Here is a 22,639-nt window from a genome sequence, read left to right on the forward strand (position 1 = left end):
AGGCAAATATCACGCAGACTCTTTTAAATCCAGGCTTCTGTTTGGGTGGAAGTAGCTCCAGGACAAACAGCCTGCCACCCCCTGATAAGGAGGAGGAAGTGATGTGATGCGATGCCGGGAGAGGGCAACTTCCTGTCTCCTGTGAAAATAGTAACAGTAGCTAGAGAGAAAGAGGTGGGAGGTGGCAGGTCTGAGACCAGTAGTGATAGCGGTCATTGAACCTAAAAGATCCCAAGAGCGCTGACCTAGATTTTTTTCACTCTACCTGCTTTTCCAGCTTCCTTCTGCAATCTCTTATTGATTTCTGAAGTTGCATATGTTTTTTTCCTTAATCTCTAATCCATGTGCGATTTGTCTACGGAAAAAAAGTTTAACGTTAAAGACATCAGCGGCTCTACAAAAGCTCACGCAGTCTGCTAATACACTGTTTTATCAGATCATGTATCTCTCTTTTTGACCATCAGTTTAAAAACTGTTAAGGCATTGTTAAGTTTAGTTAACATTTAGGATAAAGGTTTTCACAGTGGAAAGTGCCCAACTTTTAATGTAACGGTATGGTATTTGCCACCATGTGACTCACTCTGAACAAACTAGATGATTTTTTCATGTGCTGAGTTTAGATTCACTGCACTTGAATAAGGTTTTTCTTTCTTTTCTTTTGTTCCCTTCCCAGCATTACAGTAAAGGATGTGAAAGCTCTGCTGCCTCAGGTCAACTATCGAGTGCCCAACATGCGCTTTCTCAAAGACAAGCTACAGGTTAGAGTGAAACATAAGTCTGAGGATCATTTTAATGTTTTACTGCCTGCAGCTTCTTTGCCTTTTTTGAATTTGCTCTCCTGCATGTTCTGACTTGACCACAGCACTGTTTGGTGTCACTGTAACTCACAACAAACCCATTTACATAGGAGGTGGAGGCCAGGAGCGACCTGTCATACCCCAACTTTGCACAGCTCTACAGAACACTGATGTTTGATGCACAGAGGAGTGTGAGTGTCAGATATAAACCTACATACATTTGCAGAGCACTGGAGGAAGTATTAAAATCTTATACTTAATAAGTAGCATCATCAGGATGGAAAAGACAATAAAGAAGGTTTTTCTTAAATCACTATTATAAACCATATACTAAATGTTATGCAAGGAAAGTTTTACTGTCCAAGTGGTTTCAGGGGTGGGGGGAGTGGGGGGTACACCTCGCCACACCAGAATGTGAAATAAGCCAGCGAGCTTGAGCTTGAGCTCAGCCTTCACTAATGATATGATAAGGAACTCATTATTGGAGTTTGGATTTCATTAAATCTATATGATGAGATATAGTAGGTTGTTCACCAGCTAAATTGTTTCATGTCCTCTGGAGGATTCATTTTGACATTAGGAACTGTAGGAAAAAAAATCTGGGTTAAGTTCAATATCAGCAACTAGCGCTATAAACTAAGCATGCTACGTCCTGCGACAATTTTCACTTTGATCAGGAATAAGCTTACTGAGGAAACTGAGACTCAGTTGCCTTTTTTAGGATGCCATTACATGTTGTTAGTGCTTCGTAGCTACAGGGTGTTATACAGCATGACCCAAAGTGGCAACTGATGAAAAACTTTCAAGAACCTTTTTTTGTTGTTGACTTAGCAAGCATAGACAGTGAAGGAAATGGAGCTGTCATGATGTCAACCATCAGTTTCTGAAGTAACTTTTGAACCCTCAAGATGAATGTTTTCGCTGTCTTCATCTTGGTTGCAATAAACTTGACATGAAAGGCAGGTCTGGCTGAAAAGCACACTCATTAGCAAATGATGCCACTAACAACTCTTTAGGCAGTTAGCTTGCTGTTTCTCACGAGTCCTCCATTTTGAAACACAGCATGACCAAAATGTACAAAATAGGCTTCATTTTTTTATTTAGTATATCCCAAAATGAGTAACTGAGCTCACAATTTACTATGGTCAACACATGAAGTTGTTTTTTTCCTAGACTTCTATGCTATGTTAAGTAGCTAGCAAAGTGTCTGTGTTAGCATGCTACGAGCACACATTGGTTTTGATACCTAAGACCAAACAGAGAAATCCTGTTCAGGATGTTTTATTCAAGAAACCATGCAGCACGATTTTAGTCGTTTTTATATTCTTCAATTTTCTAAAGCTCTGGCTGCTACAACAGCAATATAACATAATTGTTTTCAAAACATTTGTAGACAAAATTAAAGAGGTAAGGATGAGAGTGTTTGGTAGGGTTGCCAACTGTCCCGTTTTAGCCTAGACATGGCGTATAATGAGGCAAATTAGTTTGTTCCTTATTAATGTCCCTGGATGCTTGTGTCCAGTCAAAACCAACACTGATGACCTATCAGGCACACCACATGTGAGGAGTAACACGTGATTCATAAAAATAACGTTTGGTCTCCGTAGCATAATAAACTGGGTAATTGAAGCCTGTATTTACAGTATTTTTATTTGAATATTTTTTTCTTTTCTGATTATTTTTCAAAAAAATGACCATCATTTACTTTATTTTTCTTTATTGTTTTAGAAAAGTCATTGAAACTGATTACCAACATTTTACTGCATTTTTATTATAAGAATATGGACATAAAGTGCATATTAAACTTTGCCCAGCTGACTGTGCATTGTGCTTCTGGTGCACCAGTGTCCCTATTTGATAGTTAAAAAGTTGGCAACCCTATGATTGGGACATGTGCAGAGAAGCGATGGGGATATATTGGTCAAAGGATGTTAACCATTGAGCTGCCAGCAGGAAGGAAAGAAGGAGATTCCAGAGAAGATTCATGAATGTAGTGAAGGAGGGCATGCAGAGGATTGGTGTGACAGAAGAGTTTGCAAAGTATAGGGTGAGATGATCCACTGTGGCAACCCCTGAGGGTCTAGCTCAAGGAAGAAACAACAGCAATATTTTATATGTTTATACAGTATTATATTTATATGATCTTGATTGTTGTACTTAAATATCACTTAGCAAAAAGTTTCAGTAGCTCAGAATTCCACTAAGTAAACACACCAGTGCTGTGATACTTCCTCTTCTGCTCTCATGCACGCTTTGCTCACTTTGTCCTTTACTGCTCCCTCCCACCTGTCCATCACCTGGTTCCTTCCCTTTTGTTCTTCAGATTATTGAGCAGCTGGAGCTCTCCTTCCCTCTGCGGTGAGTTCCTCCACCTTTTTGTCCTCAGTGTCTTGTCCTTCATCCTCACATCCCCTGCTATCCCACTACTCCTCCAGTTTTCCCAGTTTATCAGGGAAGTTTTGCATTTCAAATCTTTATATGATTTGTCACATTAATGAAATTTAATAATTGTTTTGGATGTCCAAAAAAGTGAAATGTTTTCTTAAAGTTATGTATGCGATGGGGCGGTGGTTTAACTAGATTTGGCAAACGTAAAATAAAATAAAAAAAGCTATCACAATGAAATTATCTATCACTAAAATTCTTGATGTTTCATGCCTGCTTTCTCATTCAATAGTACTTTCAGACGTCTGCCATCTAATATCTTGTAAATCACTGTCTTTTCAGAAATGTTGACAGACCAGAGCTATGTCAAATCTCCCTCTATGACTTTCAAAAGTTTTTACAGATGGACCAGAAGGTACAGAAAAGATTGAGTGCCCATCAGCACACAGAAAAAGCTTCCCAAAACTGCTTTGCGCTTACTTTTCTTTATCCGGCTCGTCTCAGGAGTCCTGGGCGTCAGATCTTGGTCGTGTCAGGGAGTTTCTTATGGGCTACATGAGGGGGGCACCACAGCCTGAGCCGATGCTACAACTGGATGAGGTGACACACTAAATAAGCACAAAAAGTTAACCTCTCAACAATCCACCAGGTCACTGACAACCTCGCTGTACGGCTGCTTTTGTTATAGACACATACGTGGTCAGTGCTGGTGTTCCAAATGACCAAAGTAAAATGGTACATTACTGAAGTGAAACCCTAACCTGAGATGAAATGCCATTGGCCTGATGGATGTTCTCGATAAACTTGAGCATACAGTCAAATCACAGTGTTTTCCTGACAATTAGATCTTTTTGCTGTTTTTTGTTTTTGTTTTTTTTTTAGTTCCTGACCTTCCTGTACTCTAAAGAGAATTCTGTGTGTGACCCTCGTCTTTCACCCGTAGTTCCTGATGACATGAAAAGGCCATTGTCTCAGTACTGGATCTCATCTTCGCACAACACGTAGGTCTCACAGGAAATCTTTCAAGTTCACAAATATTCATAATTCAATAAGAACATCTTTTAAGCTAAACACAGATGACAGTTTAAAAAGTTCAGTGATAAACTACCAACTTTATTATTATAGAGAGCATGTCATTAGAGACTGAGTTTGCAGATAGGAATTTTATTCTGCTTGCTAATATTTTTAGGATTTTTATACATTTTTTGAATGTTTTTTCCAACGCAGAAGTGAAAGGGATATTGCTGTTCTGTTTTGTTTTTGGTTTTTTTTGCTTGCTAGTTGCGTCGAGGGGTAGTGCTGGGGGTTGTTAGTATTTATTTTTTGAAATATCATTACGGTATATTTTTACTTGCTACAGTATTAGTTATTCTATAACCACCGCTGCTATAACCAGGTTGTTTTCTACATTCATGCTTTTTCAGGTACCTGACAGGTGACCAGTTTTCCAGTGAATCATCTCTAGAAGCCTACGCTCGCTGTCTGAGGATGGGCTGCCGCTGCATTGAACGTATGCGAGATGTTTTTTAAACTCACTGGTGAACTACTCCTTCCTGCAGTTTATTACATACATAGTGCTGTTCCACAAGCTTTGGGTTAACCAATACAGGCTTCATTTCAGGGTCTAAAATCTTAACTATATGTTTGATTTTTAATTTCTAATCTAAGTGGACTGCTGGGATGGACCTGATGACCTGCCAATCATCTACCACGGCCACACATTAACTTCCAAGATCAAATTCCTGGATGTGCTGCATACCATCAAAGAACATGCCTTTGTTATATCTGAGTGAGTACATGATTGTGTTCATTTACCGAGCCGTATTGCTAAAGTAGCAGTTTTAAGTAGCGACTGAATCACCATTTTTTTTTCTTTAGCATTACAGCTCTTCTACCTATTGTTGTGTCTTTGCAGGTATCCTGTGATCTTATCCATCGAGGACCACTGCAGTGTGGTCCAGCAGAGGAACATGGCCACGCACTTCAAGAAAGTTTTCGGAGATCTGCTGCTCACCAAACCGGTTGACAATAACGCAGAGGAGCTTCCTTCGCCCTACCAGCTCCGCAGGAAGATCCTCATCAAAGTATATACTCAACACCTCAACACTGAAGAGATTTTTCATTTTAAATTGAAGTTAATATCACACAGTGATGTTTGTCAGGTGGTAACAATGTGTGCAGAGATGTGAGTTAATTCAGAACAATGGAGGAGGTGTAGATAATGGAAAAATAAAACTATTTTAAAGGTTGCTTTCAAAATAGATTCAAAGCTGTATTGCTCTCAGCTCTGTATATATCTAGTCAAAAGTTTCATCATATCCTGAAAATTTACACCACATGTTCACCAGAAAGCTTGACTATTCCACAGAGTGGTAGATAGAGTAGCTGACAGTAATTACGATGCTGCCCTCAGCTCTCTGTCATCAGCCCCAAAGCGCAGCGTCCCACCCTGTCTATGACCAGCCAATCCTTCCTGATTATAGGCTAGAAATGCACGCAAGCACAATTAGTCTGCCTATAGTTAAGACAAAGAGTTACTTTTGGCCATTTGAAAAACAAAAATCTCTTTGAAGTTTAAGTTAATGAAATGCCACCTACAAAAAAGGTGTTAAATAAAATTGCGAAAAATCGTTTTATATTTATACATCGGTGTGAAAAAGTGTTTTTGCACCCTTTCTGTTTTCTTATTTTGTTTTGTTGTTTGTCACACTTAAATGTTTCAGATCATCAAACAAAATGTAAATATTAGACAATGATACACAAGTAAACACAGCATGCCATTTCTAAATGATGGTCTTTATTATTAAGGGGCAAACCTTAATAATGAACTGCATCGCCCTGTGTGAAAATGTGATTGCTGCGAAAGCTGTGGGATTCCAGTGAACCATAGTGAGAGCCATTATCCACAGATGGTGAACACATGGAATAGAGGTGAACTGTCCCAGGAGTGGCCGGCCGACCAAAATTAGCCTAAGAGCGCAGCGACGACTAGTCCAAGAGCTCACAAAAGACCCCAGAACAACATCCAAAGAGCTGCAGGACTCACTTGCCTCAGTTAAGGTCAGTGTTCACCATAAGAAAGAGACTGGGCAAAAAGCAACATAAAGGCTCTGTGGACTGATGAGACAGAAGTTAAACGTTGTGGAAGGTGTGTGCCTCATTACATCTGGCGTAAAAGTAACAGGAACATCATATTAACAGTGTGATGGTCTGGGGCAGGTCAGGACCTGGAAGAATTGCTGTGTTAAATGAACCATGAATGCTGCTGTCTGCCAAAACATCCTGAAGGAGAAAGTCCAGCCATCTGTTTGTGACCTCAAGCTGAAGCACACCTCAGGTCTGCAGCAGGACAATGATCCCAAGCCCACCAGCAAGTCCACTTCTGAATCGCTTAAGAAAAACAAAATGAAGACTTTGGAGGGGCCTGGTCGAAGTCCTGACCTGAATCTGACTGAGATGCTGTGGCATGACCTTAAAAGGGTGTTTCATGCTGGAAAACCCTCCAATGTGGATGAATTATAACAATTCTGCAAAGATGAGTGGGTCAGAATCCTCCACAGTGCTTCACTACCAGTTATCACAAATGCTTAATTGCAGTTGTTGCTGCTAAGGGAGAAATCAGGAAGGGGACAAACACTTTTTCAAACCACTATAAAATTTATAATGCCAGGTATTTATTTCTTGTCTTGATATCACTTGCATACTCTTACCTCCACCTAGGCAAGATACATTTTTTTCCACATTTTTTTCCACACAACTTGTCATAATTTAAAAAGAGAAAGAAGTTTCTGATTATGACAAGAAACTCAAGAAAAACTGCTTTGGTAATGAGTGCGGCAAAATAATACACTGTTTTGATTTGTATGTGTAGATTTTTCTTCCCCTTTATTTTACTTAAAAATGGCTTGTATGTCATGGCATGGTGGCCAGTTCTTTGACATCATTTCAGGCCGTGTTGAAATCGTACAAATGCAAACACTGACAGTTCCATTCCCTAAATGGTGATGTCTGACAATGAGATCACTGTTTACCTTGAGCTGTCAATTAACATTTCAGATTCCACATTAATGGAAAATACACCTGGTTGAGATTTTCCTGGGACAGTAAACCTGTGGTGCTCAGCATCTTTCTTTCTTCCTCTGTCACAGCACAAGAAGCTGGTTGAAGGAACCCTGTATGAAGAGGTGACGTCAGCCAGCTACTCTGAAAACGACATCAGTAACTCCCTAAAGAACGGCATCCTTTACCTCGAAGACCCCATTGACCATGTGAGTTTGTGTAAGCTTGGCTAAGTGATTATGAAGAAAATATACTTTTACCTCTAACTTTAACTATACTGATCGTTGTGTGTCTAAAATGTGTGTATCCATTTGCAGACATGGACGCCACATTATTTTGTCTTGACCAGTAATAAGATTTACTACTCTGAGGAGACATCTCATTATCAGACAGCGGATGAAGAGGAGGATGATGAAGGAAAGGAGGTAGAAAAGTGGCACATAGCAACACATGGCAAAACTTGGTGCTTTCGCAACCAACTTTGGTATTACTACCTCATATGTCTTTGTAATTGGTCAGGAGTGCAACAACAATGAGCAGCACTGTGCAGAGCGCTGGTTTCATGGGAAGCTGGGTGGAGGACGCGATGGCCGACAGGTGGCTGAGAAACTCCTGCAGGAGTACTGCGAGGGCGGGGCCAAAGACGGCACCTTCCTGGTCCGGGAGAGTGAGACATTTGTTGGAGACTACACCCTCTCCTTCTGGTCCGTGTGTTTTCTGTCATAAAATAGCTGATAAATTAGTAACACAATCTGGTGCAGAGAAAGAAAAAAAAGATTGCCATTTCATGATCAGACATCTCAAATTTAAATTATCTCCAAACCCCATATCCAGGAATGTCAGAAAAGGTTTCTAATTATCTTGAAAGTTGGTATAAGAGTTTCCTTTACCACACCAAATCCATTGAAGCTGAGCAGTAAGCAGCATCTCATTACACCATCCTTTAAAACACGGAGGTGATTCTGATTTGCATTTCAATAAAATTAATCTTGGGCTTGTAGTGATCATACCTTTTCTTGGAGCTTGTCTTGGGTTGGACAGTAATGATTGTCTCCCATCCAACCCTGGTGAATGGCTGTGCGAGAGACAGTAAAAATATTTAGTTTAGTCATAGAATAATGAAGCCTGTGCAAGACATTAACAGAACAGCTTTAAGCACTAGACAGACTCGCTTAGCCCAGGCTTTCCTAAAACGACTAGCGGTAACTAGGCTTAAAAAAAAACTTTAGCAAATAAGGAACCTAAATGTTTAGAAGTTGCCTACAGAAGAATAAATCATCGACAGTTCAGGGACCCACATATGATAAAACTCTGACTGAAGAAGATAGGACTAAAGAGACTAGAGAGAAGGAACTAAATCACAGTACTAATGCAATCTTATTCGCCTTCCAGGCGCTCTGGTCGGGTCCAGCACTGCAGGATACATTCACGTCAAGAGTCTGGCTCCACCCGCTTCTACCTGACTGATAACCTGGTGTTTGACAGCCTCTACCGGCTCATCTGCCACTATAGAGACACGCCGCTCCGCTGCAACGAGTTTGAGATGAGGCTGGGAAACCCTGTACCTCAGCCGAATGCACACGAAAGCCGAGAGTGAGTGACTCACATCTTAATATAATAAAGTAGAGGGTAAATGTATTGATACTTTAGTGTAAAAATACATTACAAGTTCAAGTCGTGCATTAAAAATGTCCTGTAATGTAAGCAAAATGATGCTAGAATAGAGGAAAAAATATGAATCTTTATTATTGATGCCTTTAATATTTATTGTATTTTATCGACTGCAGGTTACATAATTTTCATTACTGAATCAAATCGTCTTTGAATTATGTTAGTAATTAGTTCATTAAAACAATCATAAAATTAAAGTAACAGCTTTTGTCCTGCCAGCAATTTAAAAGGTTGAAGCCCAGGGAGCAAAATGAATTCATTGCTCAATGTACTCCACAAGTGACAGTGCAAAAAACAAACTGTTAAAATGAAGTTTGTTGCTGTTCAGGTGGTACCACTCCAACCTGTCCCGTGTTCAGGCTGAACACATGCTGATGCGTGTGCCCAGAGACGGAGCTTTCCTGGTTCGAAAACGCAGTGAACACAACTCCTACGCCATCTCCTTCAGGTAGAACTCAACACACCGTAAAGGACAAAAATATGAGTTCTGGTCTCTGCTCAGTTAATTCTTAAAGCCAGCATAAAAATGTCATTTATTTTTGTCTATAACTTTTTTGTGTGTAGGGCAGAGGGTAAGATCAAACACTGTCGTATCCAGCAAGAAGGGCGTCTCTTCATGTTGGGTAGCTCGGCAGAGTTTGAGAGTCTGGTGGATCTGGTGAGCTACTATGAGAAACATCCTCTGTATCGTAAAATGAGGCTCCGCTACCCCATCAATGAAGACACTCTGGACCGGATGGGCACCACGGTTGGTCAAGACACACCTCACTTCAAAGCATAACCTTGTTGTACAGTATTGTGTAGTCTTAAGCGCCCCCTCATTTCTTTTTATTTTCTCTACAGGGAGACAAAATGTAATGAAATTTTCACTCCTTTTCAGTCCAGTCCTTGTACTGGACCATTTTCAGTGTTTTGACTGTTTGTTGAGCCACTCAACACTGAATTATTCAAACATAAAAAAAGCATCTAACTCAAGGCACGGACCTGTGTTGTTACACATAACAGACAACTTGGCAAAGAACGAATTTGACATTTTATCGTTTGGCACTTTGTAACTAGCAGCCGGTCACAAAGACACATCATTTGTTTACATTTCACTGGTTGAATCACGAAAAATGCACAGTGAAAAATCAGACATATGCCAAATTACAGAAGAGCTGGACTGAAAATCAGTGGCAACCATTTTTATACACTATTGAATTTCAGCCAGTGGGGATGGGGATCTTAATAGACTTGATGGAATTATGTAGAAATGTACCATCAGATTTTGATCAGTCATGCAATAGCATCTGGAAAGCACCTGAATGGCAGCAGCTATATTTTTCAGCATAAGAATGATCCCTGATACATTACGTATGCAGCAAAAGCATAGCTGCATACAAAAACACACCAATGGAACACTGTCAGTCATGGCACCCCCAGATCCTGAGTCCCAACATTGCTGTAGTGGTGCGGGATGAGTTTGACAGAGAACAGAACAAAAGGCAGCCATGATCCAAAGAAGAGCTTTGGAATGACCTTAAAGAAGCTTTGAGAACCATTCCTGAAGAATATTTACAGAAATGACAAGAAACCTTGCCTAAAAGATCTCAGGCTATGTTGAAAAATAAAGGTGCTGATACTAAATATTGGCTTTCATGCTTGTTAAAATTGTACAAAATCAGTTCTTACATTATACTACTACTACTCATCAAGAAATGCTACACAACTAAGTGAATTTCCATTCAATATAAACATATAAAAAGCTGATTTTCAGAGTTTTAGGGTGCAACGGAGTCATTAATCTAATAATAATTTAATGTGCTTAATATTTCGTTGTTGTTTAGTCTATGTCTGACAATAGCAAACAAAAAGGCAGACCTTGTATTTCCTGTTAAACATGCACACTGTTCCAATGGTGGAATGCTTCTATTAAACATTGCCAAAGTCAAATATTGATGTTAGTGTATGTTGAATTAATTCAAAGTCAGTCAGAAGTAACAAAACAAAAACGGTGGCTGAAAACTTGATTATTTATTTTTCCAGGAGCTTGACTATGGAGCGCTGTATGAAGTTCGCACTCCTCATTTCTATGTGGAGGCTAATAAGATGCCCACAGCACGGGTGAGTGTGACTGGAAACACATGGCCTATGGCCCTTAAGTTTAATGGGTTTGTTTATTGATTATCACATATTATCATATTCTTTAGTAAATGATTAGTAGTTTTAATTGCCTCATTTTGCTACTATGGAAACACGGTCTAATAGCCTTTGGCAGCTCTCTGCAGTAGCAGCACAAGTACAAAGTACAGGAAATGTTTGTTTTCAGCCGGGCATTGGGAGTCCAATGTCCTTCTTGAGGGGCTAACAGTAAAACTACTGGCACCAAAGAAGAGAGTGGGGTTTGTGCTTTTAGAATAATTAAAGGAACCAAAAAGAGAGACTGTTTATTTAAAAAGAGAAAAGCTGTGACTGAAAGAAACAAACGAAGAAAGAACCAGCCGTGTTTTTAAGAGACAGTTTAAAAAATGTAATTAACTTTGGCGCCATCAAGCGGCTGCATCTAAAGCACAATGTGGCTGTTACGTCCCCACTTAAAAGCTAGGCGATGAGGGTGGGGGACAGTAACAGTTAGATCCAGGTGGAATGAAAAGAACGCCAGGCAGAGGTATTTAATATAAAATAGATCTTTATTGTAGGCAAACACCTCAATAATCATATAAATGGCAACAACAAAAGGAGACAGCACCGCTGCTTTAATGAGAAATCAGGGAGGTCAACCCAAAGTGGTAATGACCACTTCAACAAAGAAAGCAACAATAAGGCTTCAACAGAAAGAGACAGCAACGCTGCTAGCAAACAATATCCAGGCAGGCCACACAAACTAATGAAGGCCGCCGTCACTCATGGGCAATCACTGCTCAGTTAAGCACTACTCACAAAGAGCCACACACCAGAAGACTGGCCACACGCAGCAGGCTGTTCCACACCTAAGCCAGTAGCACACTCTGACCAGCACAGCAGAAATCCACCAGAAACCTCTCCCCCCCCCCACTGCTCTTCTCCAGCTTATATCACCCCTGAGGGTAATTGGTTGTAACAAGAGCAGATGAGCAGCAGGTGTGACCTAAAGGAGAAGGCAGGGGCAGAGAGAGACAAGGGGAGGGGCCAGAACGAAGGAGGAGGAGAGAGAGAAGAAAACACCACGCCCACACAAGGGCAGTATCAGGAGGCCCAGCTAGGGCCGTAACAGTGGCATAAATGCTGCAATGAACTCAGTGAAAGCAACACATGTGATGCTTCTTATCACTTTAATTCACGTTTCAAACCTCCACAGCATTAGTTATGTCTCAAAGTGCGTTCTCATTTCTCTAAAATTGTGTTTTCTTAATTGCATCAGAGTTTGTGAATTGGTCCTGTTTCTCCCTGCATGTTTTAGTGTACGGTCAAAGCTCTGTATGACTATCGAGCTCAGAGAGAAGACGAGCTATGTTTCCCCAAACAAGCGCTCATCCTGAATGTGGATAAGCAGGAGGGCGGCTGGTGAGTGACGCTCAGGTGCACATGTACCTTCTTCTGTTTTCTGCATAGCTTCTTGCTGTTGATATGCGACCTGCCTTTAGGTGGAGAGGTGACTATGGAGGAAAGAAGCAGCTGTGGTTCCCTGCAAACTATGTAGAGGAGGTCCCTAGTTCCCCCACTAGAGAGATGGATGAAGCAGTGAGCTCTGATTCACTCACTACTTTCAAATGAGCTTCCAGCTTTCACTGTGTATTATTCTGACAAATATTTATTCTTTTGTGTCAGTCCACAGAGAACAGTCCTCTGGGAACTTTCCTCAAAGGCTTCATAGATGTACCAACCTGCCACCTGGGTTAGTGGATAAACGTTCTTATGTGTTATAGTTTTATCAGGTATATTAAATAATTACTGCAGGAAGGGACTAGTTCCTGCTCAAAATGATGTTGAAATTTAACCTTGATCAAAAAGAGCAGTCCACAACTAGGATCATTGACTATTTTAGAAATCGAGGATTTGGTCTTTTAAAACGAGCTGCTCTCTGGTTTGTATTTTAGACAATGCAATGTTTTTAATAGTTTAACTGCATACATGTGTTTACCAGAACAATTTATTGTTTTACATGTCATATTAAAAAATATTATTTTAAAGAAAACAATTTCTTACATGCAAAAGAAAAGAAATAAGTAAAGTAGTGTCAAATAAGATAAGGTGTACATGCAACCTAAATAAGGTATATAAAAAAATAAGCCTTTATCTTCTTGGAATGCTTTCCAACATTATTACGAGGCAAAAAAGGACTCTGACAGTATTGTATCTCCTGAGTGAGGTAATTGTGGGGTTTTATGTGAAATACATACATCTTGTACACTCCAAGCCCTTATTTAAAGCTGGATAGCTGCTGTCAACCTTAAGCTACCAAATTGAAACATGGTTTCAGACTAAGTTAACAGTTGATCTGAATCAGTGTTTTTGTTGAAAAATTGGGCGTCACTTTTTATTCACACACATGATACATTTCTACTGCAGGTGTATTTTTAGTCACAAATGTGGGTGAAGCGGTTGCACTTACATGGTGACAACTGGGCTCTACAGAGTTATATTAGTATTGAAGTATTAAAGTAAAAACAGCATAACAGATTTTGTTAATGCTGTTTTTAGATTGCTCTGTGGAAGTCCTGTTCTCACTCCTTGCAGGCTTGCCCCTGCTGTGACTTCCACATGTCTCAAACTTTCTCAACTTTAAGACTTCATCATCGTCACCAACATGAATTTCAAGTTCAAGATTTCTGTGTTTTGACACAGAATGAAAGAGACTTGTCGTGCATCACAGAGGCCACAAAACAGAGCAGTCTAAAAAAAAAACCATCACTGGTAGCGAGGCAGAAATGCAAAAGATGATGAACTTGAAGGTGAGATTGGCCTAAATTAAATTAGTTAGGGTTTTAGATTTGCATGGATTCATTAGTGGAAAGTAAAGCTCTGGGCTCTTACCTAGGCATAATACTGCTTTGCACATGTAGATGATACTGGGCTCAAAATTCAAAACCAGGAAGTCCAGCCAGTTGTTTTAGGACTGAAGAAGCCTCTTGGATGATCAGTAAAATGTTTTCATAAACCAGCTCTCAAGACTATCATGACCTAGATGAATGAGAAACTACACAGGCACATTTATCCAATTCTAACTTCTTCCCTCACTTTTTTCTCGTTCCACTTGTACCTCCTTTAATCTCTGCAGTGGTGCATAAAGACGGAAAGAATTCCCGGGCCTTTGTGTTCACTATCCACTCCCAACACCCCTCTTCTCATCCGGTCCAGACTCTGGACGTAGCAGCTGACAGTCTGGAAGATCTCACCGGCTGGGTCAGCAAGATCAGAGAGGCTGCACAGAATGCTGATGCACGAGTGAGTGCAACTCCGCACACATACACAGATGAGTGCAAACACATCTGTTAGAGTTTTTGCTACTTGAATAATTAGAGCGCAGGTCGTCAGGACTTCACTTAAGGACTTTCCTTGCTTACATGAAAACGTGACAGAGCCTCGATTACACTTCGCATCACAACAAAATTTTGTAAATAGCAATATTTATGACTATGTATATGATATATTCTAGAACAATTAAGTATGAATATTTTTCAGATGTTTGTGTAAAATGATTTGTTTTATCTTTATGCTCGATTGGACTGGATGTTTGCTGTGTTTGTCAAACTGACTTATGGTTACTCTTTTGATCATAAAGCAGGAAACTACATATAAAAAATTTAGAGATTAGGAAATGTTTTCATCTCTAAGCGGAGTCTGCATTTATGGGTCCGAGCCTGTGGTGAGCTTAGCAGTTTTGTCTAGCTGAATATCTAATTTTGGGGGTGACAAACTGAGAGATTAATGGGTTGGTGAGTTATATCTGTGCTATGAAGGGGCTCTCTCTTCACCTGGTCAAAGCACTTTAGTCACTTGCCGAGGACATCATCTGCTCCTGACAATGTTGTATTCAGATTTCACTTTAAAATTGTCTACATGCACGTTTTCATGTCTTCTTTAATACACTACAGCAGGGGTGAGGGAACTCCAGGCCTCGAGGGCCGGTTTCCTGCAGGTTTTAGATCTCACCCTGGGTCAACACATCTGAATCAAATGATTAGTTCATTAACAGGTCTCTTGAGAACTTCAAGACATGTTGAGGAGGTCATTTAGCCATTTAAATCAGCTGTGATGGATCAAGGACACATCTAAAATCTGCAGTTCCCTACCCCTACGTTATGGTGTAGTGTAAAACTTGAACACGCTCTCAGTCTTGCAGAAGTCCACTTTACTGTTAGTGTGAACACTGAGGTTCTTGTTAACCCTCTGCTGTCTCCAAACAGAGCTTGGGAATGGAAATAGGGATCACTGGTGTTGTTGTCCTCCTCATGCCCACAACCAGTTCCTAGGTCGTTACCTCATTTTAAGCTGCAGATGGTTGTGCTTTGCTGCATTCTTCCTCATCACCAGCCTAAAGTCTGTGGTGTTTGGGGTGAAGAGAAAGGGAGACGGGATAGGAGATATGTTTCCTGTGTTTTGTGATCAGCAACACACAAGTCTGTGAGAAACACAAAAACACTGTGGGAATCACTTTGTTGACTCTTGCATGCTAACTCCCCACTTCTTCGACTCCACTGCTGTTGGCTGGCCTTAAACCAGTGATGGTCTTCAGACCTCCCTCATGTTGTTTTGCTGAGATTTCCACTCCAGCTCCCTCCTGTATTTGTCCTTGGCCTCCCTGACTTATGCCTTCAGTTCATTTTGAACTTCTCTCACTGCCTCCCTGTTAGCAGACCTCAAAGCTCTCTTTTTCCTGTTGAGCAGTGCTTTGATGTCCTTTGTTACCCATGGCTTGTTGTTTGGATAACACTTCACACTCTCTGTTGCAATTGTGGAGTCGGTGTACAAATTTATGTAGTCTGTGGTTAATTCTGTGAGCCCATCGATATCCTCCCACAGAGTGCTTGGCAATTAGTCACCTCAAAACAGCCCTGGAGAGCCACAAAAGCATCCACTGATTATTTCCCCACCGTCCTTGTGGTCACAGGCTATCTCTTGACTAAAGGGGCATTGCACAGAGTGATGTGAACCAGGCTGTGATCCAAACGACTAAGCGTGTGGGGGGGAGGATCAGGTTTGGAGCAGATCTATTGTCCTGTCATTTTTGGTGGGGCAGCTAGCCTGCTGGGTGAAGGTGGTTATTGCGGTGTCAAAGGTGTTGTGGTTAAATTCTCAAGCGATAGCAATAAATGCACTTGGATTTTGTCTCTGTAACCGGGTCTGGGGATTTAGGTTCAACATGGCAGTGGAGAAAGCAATCCCCTCAAGATGCTTGGATCTGTTTCCTAGTCCACTGTTTACATCACAGAATGATACATGGGGAACTTAGTTGGAAGTTGCTGTCAGTTTAAGTTGATATAAGAGTTGTAGGTCATAGGTGGGTACATTCCAAATGGGATTCCTAGAAGCTGCTGAAGCATGTTTTTGAATCAAACTGCTACACCACCAGCAGTAATCTCAGCTAGAGTAGAGAGTGTGAATGTATAAAGTTTTCTACGGGACAACCTTGTCAAATAGTGAAACTCCAAACTTGACAGTTTCCTCATACTCATATGTCAGATACATGCTGTTATAATGTCGGTTGTTTATAGAAAATATAGCTAATGTTCTCAGAAGATGATGATGTTCAAGATTCAAGATTCTTTATTTGTCACATGCATAGTCTGAGCGGAGCGGTCAGGAATGTTGCTCCTTGTTGTCCATGTTGTTGTTTTCATGGTGTGAAAACCGTTTGCAGAAAAAAATGTGACATATGTTTGAGAAATGTTCATATTCGTATGGTTGTCTCATCTCCATGGTAACAGATGCAGGAGGAGAAACAGATGGAGAGGAGGAAGAAGATTGCAGTGGAGCTGTCTGACCTCGTGGTCTACTGCAGACCAGTGCCCTTCAATGAGGACAGTAAGGACCATACCATTTCATTTCTTTTATCATTATAAACTGTTGCTGTATGCAATCTCATGTCTCACTTCCTGTTTCATTTGCAGAGATTGGGACGGAGCGAGCATGTTACCGGGATATGTCCTCCTTCCCGGAGACAAAGGCAGAAAAGTTTGCGACCCGTGGCCGAGGGAAACGCTTTCTGCAGTACAACCGTCGTCAGCTTTCCAGGATTTATCCCAGAGGACAGAGGCTGGACTCCTCCAACTATGACCCTCTACCTATGTGGCTCTGCGGCTCACAGCTGGTTGCACTCAATTTCCAGACCCCAGGTTAGTGTGTGGATGCATTACTGTAGAGAGCCTTTCTATCCACACAGTGAGTCCAAGACAGCATGGGTTGATGGCAAGTTGTAAGATTTTCCTCATCTCAGACACTAATTCATGTCTGTTCTCAGAGAAATTTATCCATCCATCTTTTACCACTTATCTGGGGCTGGGTTGTGGGGGCAGCAGCCTAAGTAGAGAAGCCCAGACCTCCCTCTCTTTGGCTACCTCCTCCAGCTTGTGTGGGAGAACACCAAGGTGTTCCGAGGCCAGCCGAGAGATATAATCTCTCCAGCGTGTTCTGGGTCTGTCCCGTAGCCTCCTCCCATTGGAGGAGTGAGGAGGAGCAAGAGGCCGGGCAGACCCACCTCACCCGGGAGACACTTAGGAGGCATCCGTGACAGATGCCCGAACCACCTCAACTGGCTCCTTTCGATGTGGGGGAGCAGTTGCTCTACTCTGAGCCCCTCCTGGAGGGCTGTACTTCTCACCCTATCTCTAAGAGAGACGCCAGCCACTCTTCGGAGGAAGCTCTTTTCCACCGTTTTTATCCACAGTCTTGTTCTTTTGGTCACTACCCACAGCTTGTGACCATAGGTGAGGGTGGAGACGTAAAACAACTGGTAAATCGAGAGCTTCGCTTTTATATTCAGATCTCTCTTCACCACGACAGACCGTAACAGCATCCACATCACTGCAGTCACAGCACCAATCTGTCTGTGGATCTCCCGCTCCCTTCTACCATCACTGGTGACCTGTCACCCTGGATACTTAAACTCCTCGACTCAGGGTAGGAACTCGTCCCTGACCTGGAGTGGACACACACCTTTTCCAGCTGAGTACCATGGCCTCAGATTTGGAGGTGCAGACTCTTGTTCCCACTGCTTTACACTCGGCTGATGCTTGCCCTCAGGCACGCTCCCCGGGCCTGGCTCCTGAGCAAGTTATCGCTAACAAATTCCTAACAAATTTGACTCGAGCAGTGGCCACCAGGGGGAGACATTGATACAGTGTAACATCTGGCTTACTTTAACAGAAAAGCTCCTATTTGCCTCTAAGAACAACAGGCCGCAGTCTGTCCACATACTCAACCTGTGATGGATCAGTAATCAATTAGTGATGCTAAATACAATTTTACACTCATTCTTTAAAACCTGTCTGTTTGTAGATAAACCCATGCAGCTGAACCAAGCTTTGTTCATGCTTGGAGGTGGGAGTGGCTATGTTCCCCAGCCTGACATCATGAGGGATGACATGTTTGACCCTTTCGACAAGGACACATTGCACGTGGAGCCAATCACCATCCAATTACAGGTCAGATTAACTAAGCAGGATAGAGGGAGTTTGATTGTACAGCTAAGTCAATCCTGAGAGAAAGCAAAGGAGCAGTTCACATTGTCCAGGCATGCTCCCTTTCTAGGTGAGAACAAGCTTAAAACTACACTTGTTCTTTGAACCATAATGAAAGTTAATGGAAGAAACTGACCATAGCTAGAGTTAGAAAGACCACAAAGTCACACTCAGCCACCGTTTTGGCAGATCAGTTCATACAGAAGGTGGTATTTTTGCTCCCCCCTTTTTTCAAAGCGGAGTGAAAAAAATATCATATGAAGTCAGTTGTCTGACAATATGATCATGAGCCAATTTCAGCTGATTTCTAAAAAATACAGACCGATTTTACTTTGTCTATTAAGTGCTCCTGGCCCACTTTAATATTCTAAGTGTCCAATTTTCCCACTGTCTTGCTTATTCTTGCTCTGTTTCCCAGGTGCTGGGAGCTCGCCATCTGCCTAAGAATGGTCGGAGCATTGTCTGTCCTTTTGTAGAGTTGGAAATCTGTGGAGCCGACTATGACAGCTACAAGTGCAAGACAGATGTTGTAGGTAAGACAGCTGCTGCATAGCAGCAATGAAAATGCAACATTTCAGCAGTTTATGTGCACTCACTGCAGTGTTAACCCTCTGCTTTTCTCCACCCTCCTAGCTGATAATGGTCTGAATCCTGTGTGGGTGCAGAAGCAGTTTGTGTTTGATATCCACAACCCCACCTTCGCCTTTCTGCGCTTCACTGTCTACGAGGAGGACATGTTCAGCGATCCCAACTTCCTGGCACAGGCAACCTACCCAGTCCGTCTGCTCAAAACAGGTGAGTGCGCAAATGTCTCCAGAATACAAACTTATGAGTTATTTATTTTTGTATTTTTTAAATTGCAATGTTTCTGGAAATATTTCCTAATCTTAATTTACATTGAATTGGTTTAATTTTCTGTTTTACCAGGCTACAGGAGTGTACCTCTAAAGAACAGCTACAGTGAGGAGCTCGAGCTAGCGTCCCTTCTGGTTCACATAGAAATCGTCAATGCTAAGGTTTGGGCTACTTTATCTCTGCAACAAACAGGACATCTGAATAATAGTACTCTGCAGGCATGAGGCAAGATTTTTGGTTTCCATCTGTAGTTCAAAGATCTGTTGATGTGGAATCTACACACAGAACCCCTGACTTTCACCGCTGTGAGATACATAGCCACAAATAACATGGTATCAGCAAATAAAGTTCACTAAGCACAGTCATATTTGATGATTTCTGGATCTCCAGTTAGCAGCACTGCTGTTAGTTGAAGCTGAACACCACCATCTGAACGTGAAAATTCCAGCGTGAAATAACCTTTTTGTACACGTCTTCATCATTATTTCCACAAAACAAATATCACACAGCCTCTTTTTTCAACTAGGCACTAAAAGTCACAAATTCATGAATCGTTAAAAATGTTCAAAAATTATGATTCATTACAAATCCACATTTATCAAATCCCACTGTTAAGTATTACATTCTGAAATAAAGCTGTTGCATTCTCTATCCACCTTGTGGCTACAAGGAGGAAGACGATGAGAACTTGTACACATCCATCCAGCGGTTGCGAGATCGAACCTGCGAGCTGTCCAACCAGGTTTCTCTCCTGGAGAGGTCAGGCTCCACAGACCTGAGCTATCAGCAAAGTCTGGAGGAGCTCCGAGCCGCTCAGGACCAGCTGAGTGAGCTGGTGGAGGCTCGCAACCGCAGGTTAGTCCCTTAGTAGTGGCTCCTGCAAGCTTTAATTTAACATCTCCAAATTACATCTGTATCTGCTACATCTGCTATCTGTCTGTCTTCCACTAATCTGTCACTGTTTTTCTTGCTGCTCTTTCAGGCTGATGGAGAAGAAGAGAAGGGAGAAGCTGAGACAACAGGTGATAGCAAAGCGCAGCTAATCCTCCCGTCCACCCGAGAGCGCTAAACTCCAACACAAACTGTGCCTCATAGGTTGTGTGGTGACAGCCTGAATAGAACAGGGCTCGGTTCCAGGAAGCATATTTAATAAACTGTTAGTCTGATAAACTCTTAGTTGATTAACTCTGATATCAGAAGCTCAAGGTTTTCAGTTTCAGAACAGCTCATAAGTGTTTTCTTTCTCTACTCACTTGCATGAGTAGAGAAAGGAAACACTCATCACTGAAGATCAGATACCACAATGCAACAGGGGAATATAGTGCAGAGTCTCAATTTTAATCAAATGAATGGAGGAATGTGAACATGTGCCAGTGCTGACTATGACATTTATCGGGGGGGGGACTCATTTTAATTTGCTTGGACCAGTCTGTTATCATTACAGACCTTACAAACTTTTATATGAAATTAAAAATTTTCTATCGTGTTCACAGTCCTTTACATGAGATGTGCATCCAAAACGGACCAAAAACGCATGAACTGGGAAATTACTGAAGCCGAATTCAATCCAGGCCCGATCCAGTATGAATCTGTGATTCTTGTCCATTTTTAATCTTTTCTGTTGTGCAAGTGGACTCCAACCTGAACATAGTTTTTGATCCATTGTGGAGCCTATCATAGGCTACCTGTGGGCAAATCTGGGTCTGAGTTGATCCAATGAGAAAGATTCAGGTGATTTTTTTAGTCGAAAACATTAGATTCAAATTCTGATTTTCAGACTCCCTACCATTCAGCCTGATGTTTGACTTTAATTTAATGAGTTAATGACTGAATATCAATCTGTGAACACATTTCAACATGAAATCTACAGAACACACCGCATTTTGCCTAAAAAGCCAATTTAAAATACATTTTTAGACTCTTAATGCCCTTTCAGCCTAATCTTCATTCAAATATTCATCTCCAACATCTGTGACTGATAGTATGACCGATAGCAACACGGGAAATGAAGTTCATTGACCAGTGTGTTGTCTGTCAAACGCTTCATACAGATCAATTTAACATAAACAGTAATTGCTACAGTGCTCTAAACTTGTTGATAGGCTGACAGTTACACAACTGTCCACAGGGTCACAGAAGAGATGGATCTGAGTGAGGGTAAAAGCACTCAAATCTAAAAACAGCTAACTGAGGTCTAACTGGGATTTGTGTTTTTCTAAAAATGTAAATTTCCTTAAATGAATTACCTGTGCTATGCACTTTCATAGTGAATGAGGAGCTGAATCAGAGTATCAGTCAGCTGATTCAGCAGCAGCAGGACATTGAGTGGGTTTAGTTCTGTTTACCCAGTGACTGAGTTTAAGTTAACTCGCTTTCTGGAACAGAAAACCTGGCGTTTTCCTCATCTCAGGGTTAACAAAGAGTTGTTAGATAAACCTGCTTCCTGGAGTAGACTCTAGCAGGCTTTCTACAGCAGCCACATGCAATCCATTTAGAAGTGAAGAAAACATGTTCTTTGACGAGAAAATATCATATAGTATAGCAACGTTCTGTGCTGAGGGCAGAATGAAAAAAGTAAACACAAACATAAGTATCTCATGGACTGAAAAGACATAAAACTAAGCTATAAAAACAATCGTGGACTAAAGGCTGAAACATATTAATTGCAAACTGGTTTTTCTGTGACAGATTTCATGAAAAGTAGATCGCATAACAAAACTACAACGTGTTTCTAATACTTTTGGCAATAGTGTCCAATGAAATGGAATCTGGGGAAGTTTAAACCATTGGTGAGAAAAAGAAAGTGTTTGAAAATGAAATATTTATGAAAACAGACATTATTCATTATTTTGATGGACCTGGAAGTTATTTAAAAAGGAAAAACAATCAGTACAATAACAAATAATGAAATTATTCTTTAATTATTATTTGCCATTATTATAAAGAGTCATTGTGGGAATCAGCAGTAAATAAAGCTAGCACTTTTTCAAATGCAAACACAATATAAATTTCCATTTGACATTTTCAGATGAATGCTGTACAATTTAAACAATAATTTACCTACAAAGCTCCCCCTGAAATTTGCACTTACTTTGTTTCAGGCTTTACCAAGAAAAACAGGATAAAAAGGGAGACGAAAACTCAGGTTACACAAATGTGGGGAATGAAAAATTAAACTGTTCGTAATGCATGGAAAAAGGGGTTAGAGGGCACTTGTAGCAAAAAGGAAGTATC

The 22,639-nt window shown here is 41.1% G+C and overlaps 1 protein-coding gene across 2 annotated transcripts in view; it reads left to right on the forward strand.

Moving 5' to 3' along the window:
- LOC102192559 (1-phosphatidylinositol 4,5-bisphosphate phosphodiesterase gamma-1-like) overlaps positions 1-22,238 on the forward strand; it is a 40,013-nt gene extending 17,775 nt beyond the window's left edge. Inside the window, exons 5-32 of one of the 2 annotated variants that reach the window (XM_005750272.1) lie at positions 674-758; positions 908-988; positions 3,121-3,155; positions 3,525-3,597; positions 3,687-3,782; positions 4,065-4,183; positions 4,607-4,692; positions 4,851-4,971; positions 5,098-5,266; positions 7,331-7,450; positions 7,559-7,666; positions 7,761-7,945; positions 8,634-8,834; positions 9,241-9,360; positions 9,477-9,660; positions 10,938-11,015; positions 12,331-12,434; positions 12,515-12,611; positions 12,699-12,765; positions 14,149-14,315; positions 16,799-16,895; positions 16,982-17,206; positions 18,369-18,514; positions 18,969-19,083; positions 19,184-19,345; positions 19,478-19,566; positions 20,076-20,260; positions 20,388-22,238. In XM_005750272.1, the coding sequence (XP_005750329.1) occupies positions 674-758; positions 908-988; positions 3,121-3,155; positions 3,525-3,597; positions 3,687-3,782; positions 4,065-4,183; positions 4,607-4,692; positions 4,851-4,971; positions 5,098-5,266; positions 7,331-7,450; positions 7,559-7,666; positions 7,761-7,945; positions 8,634-8,834; positions 9,241-9,360; positions 9,477-9,660; positions 10,938-11,015; positions 12,331-12,434; positions 12,515-12,611; positions 12,699-12,765; positions 14,149-14,315; positions 16,799-16,895; positions 16,982-17,206; positions 18,369-18,514; positions 18,969-19,083; positions 19,184-19,345; positions 19,478-19,566; positions 20,076-20,260; positions 20,388-20,448 (3,376 nt within the window). In that variant the 3' untranslated portion in view covers positions 20,449-22,238. The remainder of the gene's footprint in view (positions 1-673; positions 759-907; positions 989-3,120; positions 3,156-3,524; positions 3,598-3,686; positions 3,783-4,064; positions 4,184-4,606; positions 4,693-4,850; positions 4,972-5,097; positions 5,267-7,330; positions 7,451-7,558; positions 7,667-7,760; positions 7,946-8,633; positions 8,835-9,240; positions 9,361-9,476; positions 9,661-10,937; positions 11,016-12,330; positions 12,435-12,514; positions 12,612-12,698; positions 12,766-14,148; positions 14,316-16,798; positions 16,896-16,981; positions 17,207-18,368; positions 18,515-18,968; positions 19,084-19,183; positions 19,346-19,477; positions 19,567-20,075; positions 20,261-20,387) is intronic. The other variant, XM_005750273.1, reaches the window with a different exon arrangement.
- The last annotated feature ends 401 nt before the right edge of the window (positions 22,239-22,639 follow it).

Source organism: Pundamilia nyererei, unplaced genomic scaffold, assembly GCF_000239375.1.
Source record: "Pundamilia nyererei isolate P.nyererei 1_Seehausen unplaced genomic scaffold, PunNye1.0 scaffold00267, whole genome shotgun sequence".
Lineage (NCBI taxonomy): Eukaryota > Metazoa > Chordata > Actinopteri > Cichliformes > Cichlidae > Pundamilia > Pundamilia nyererei.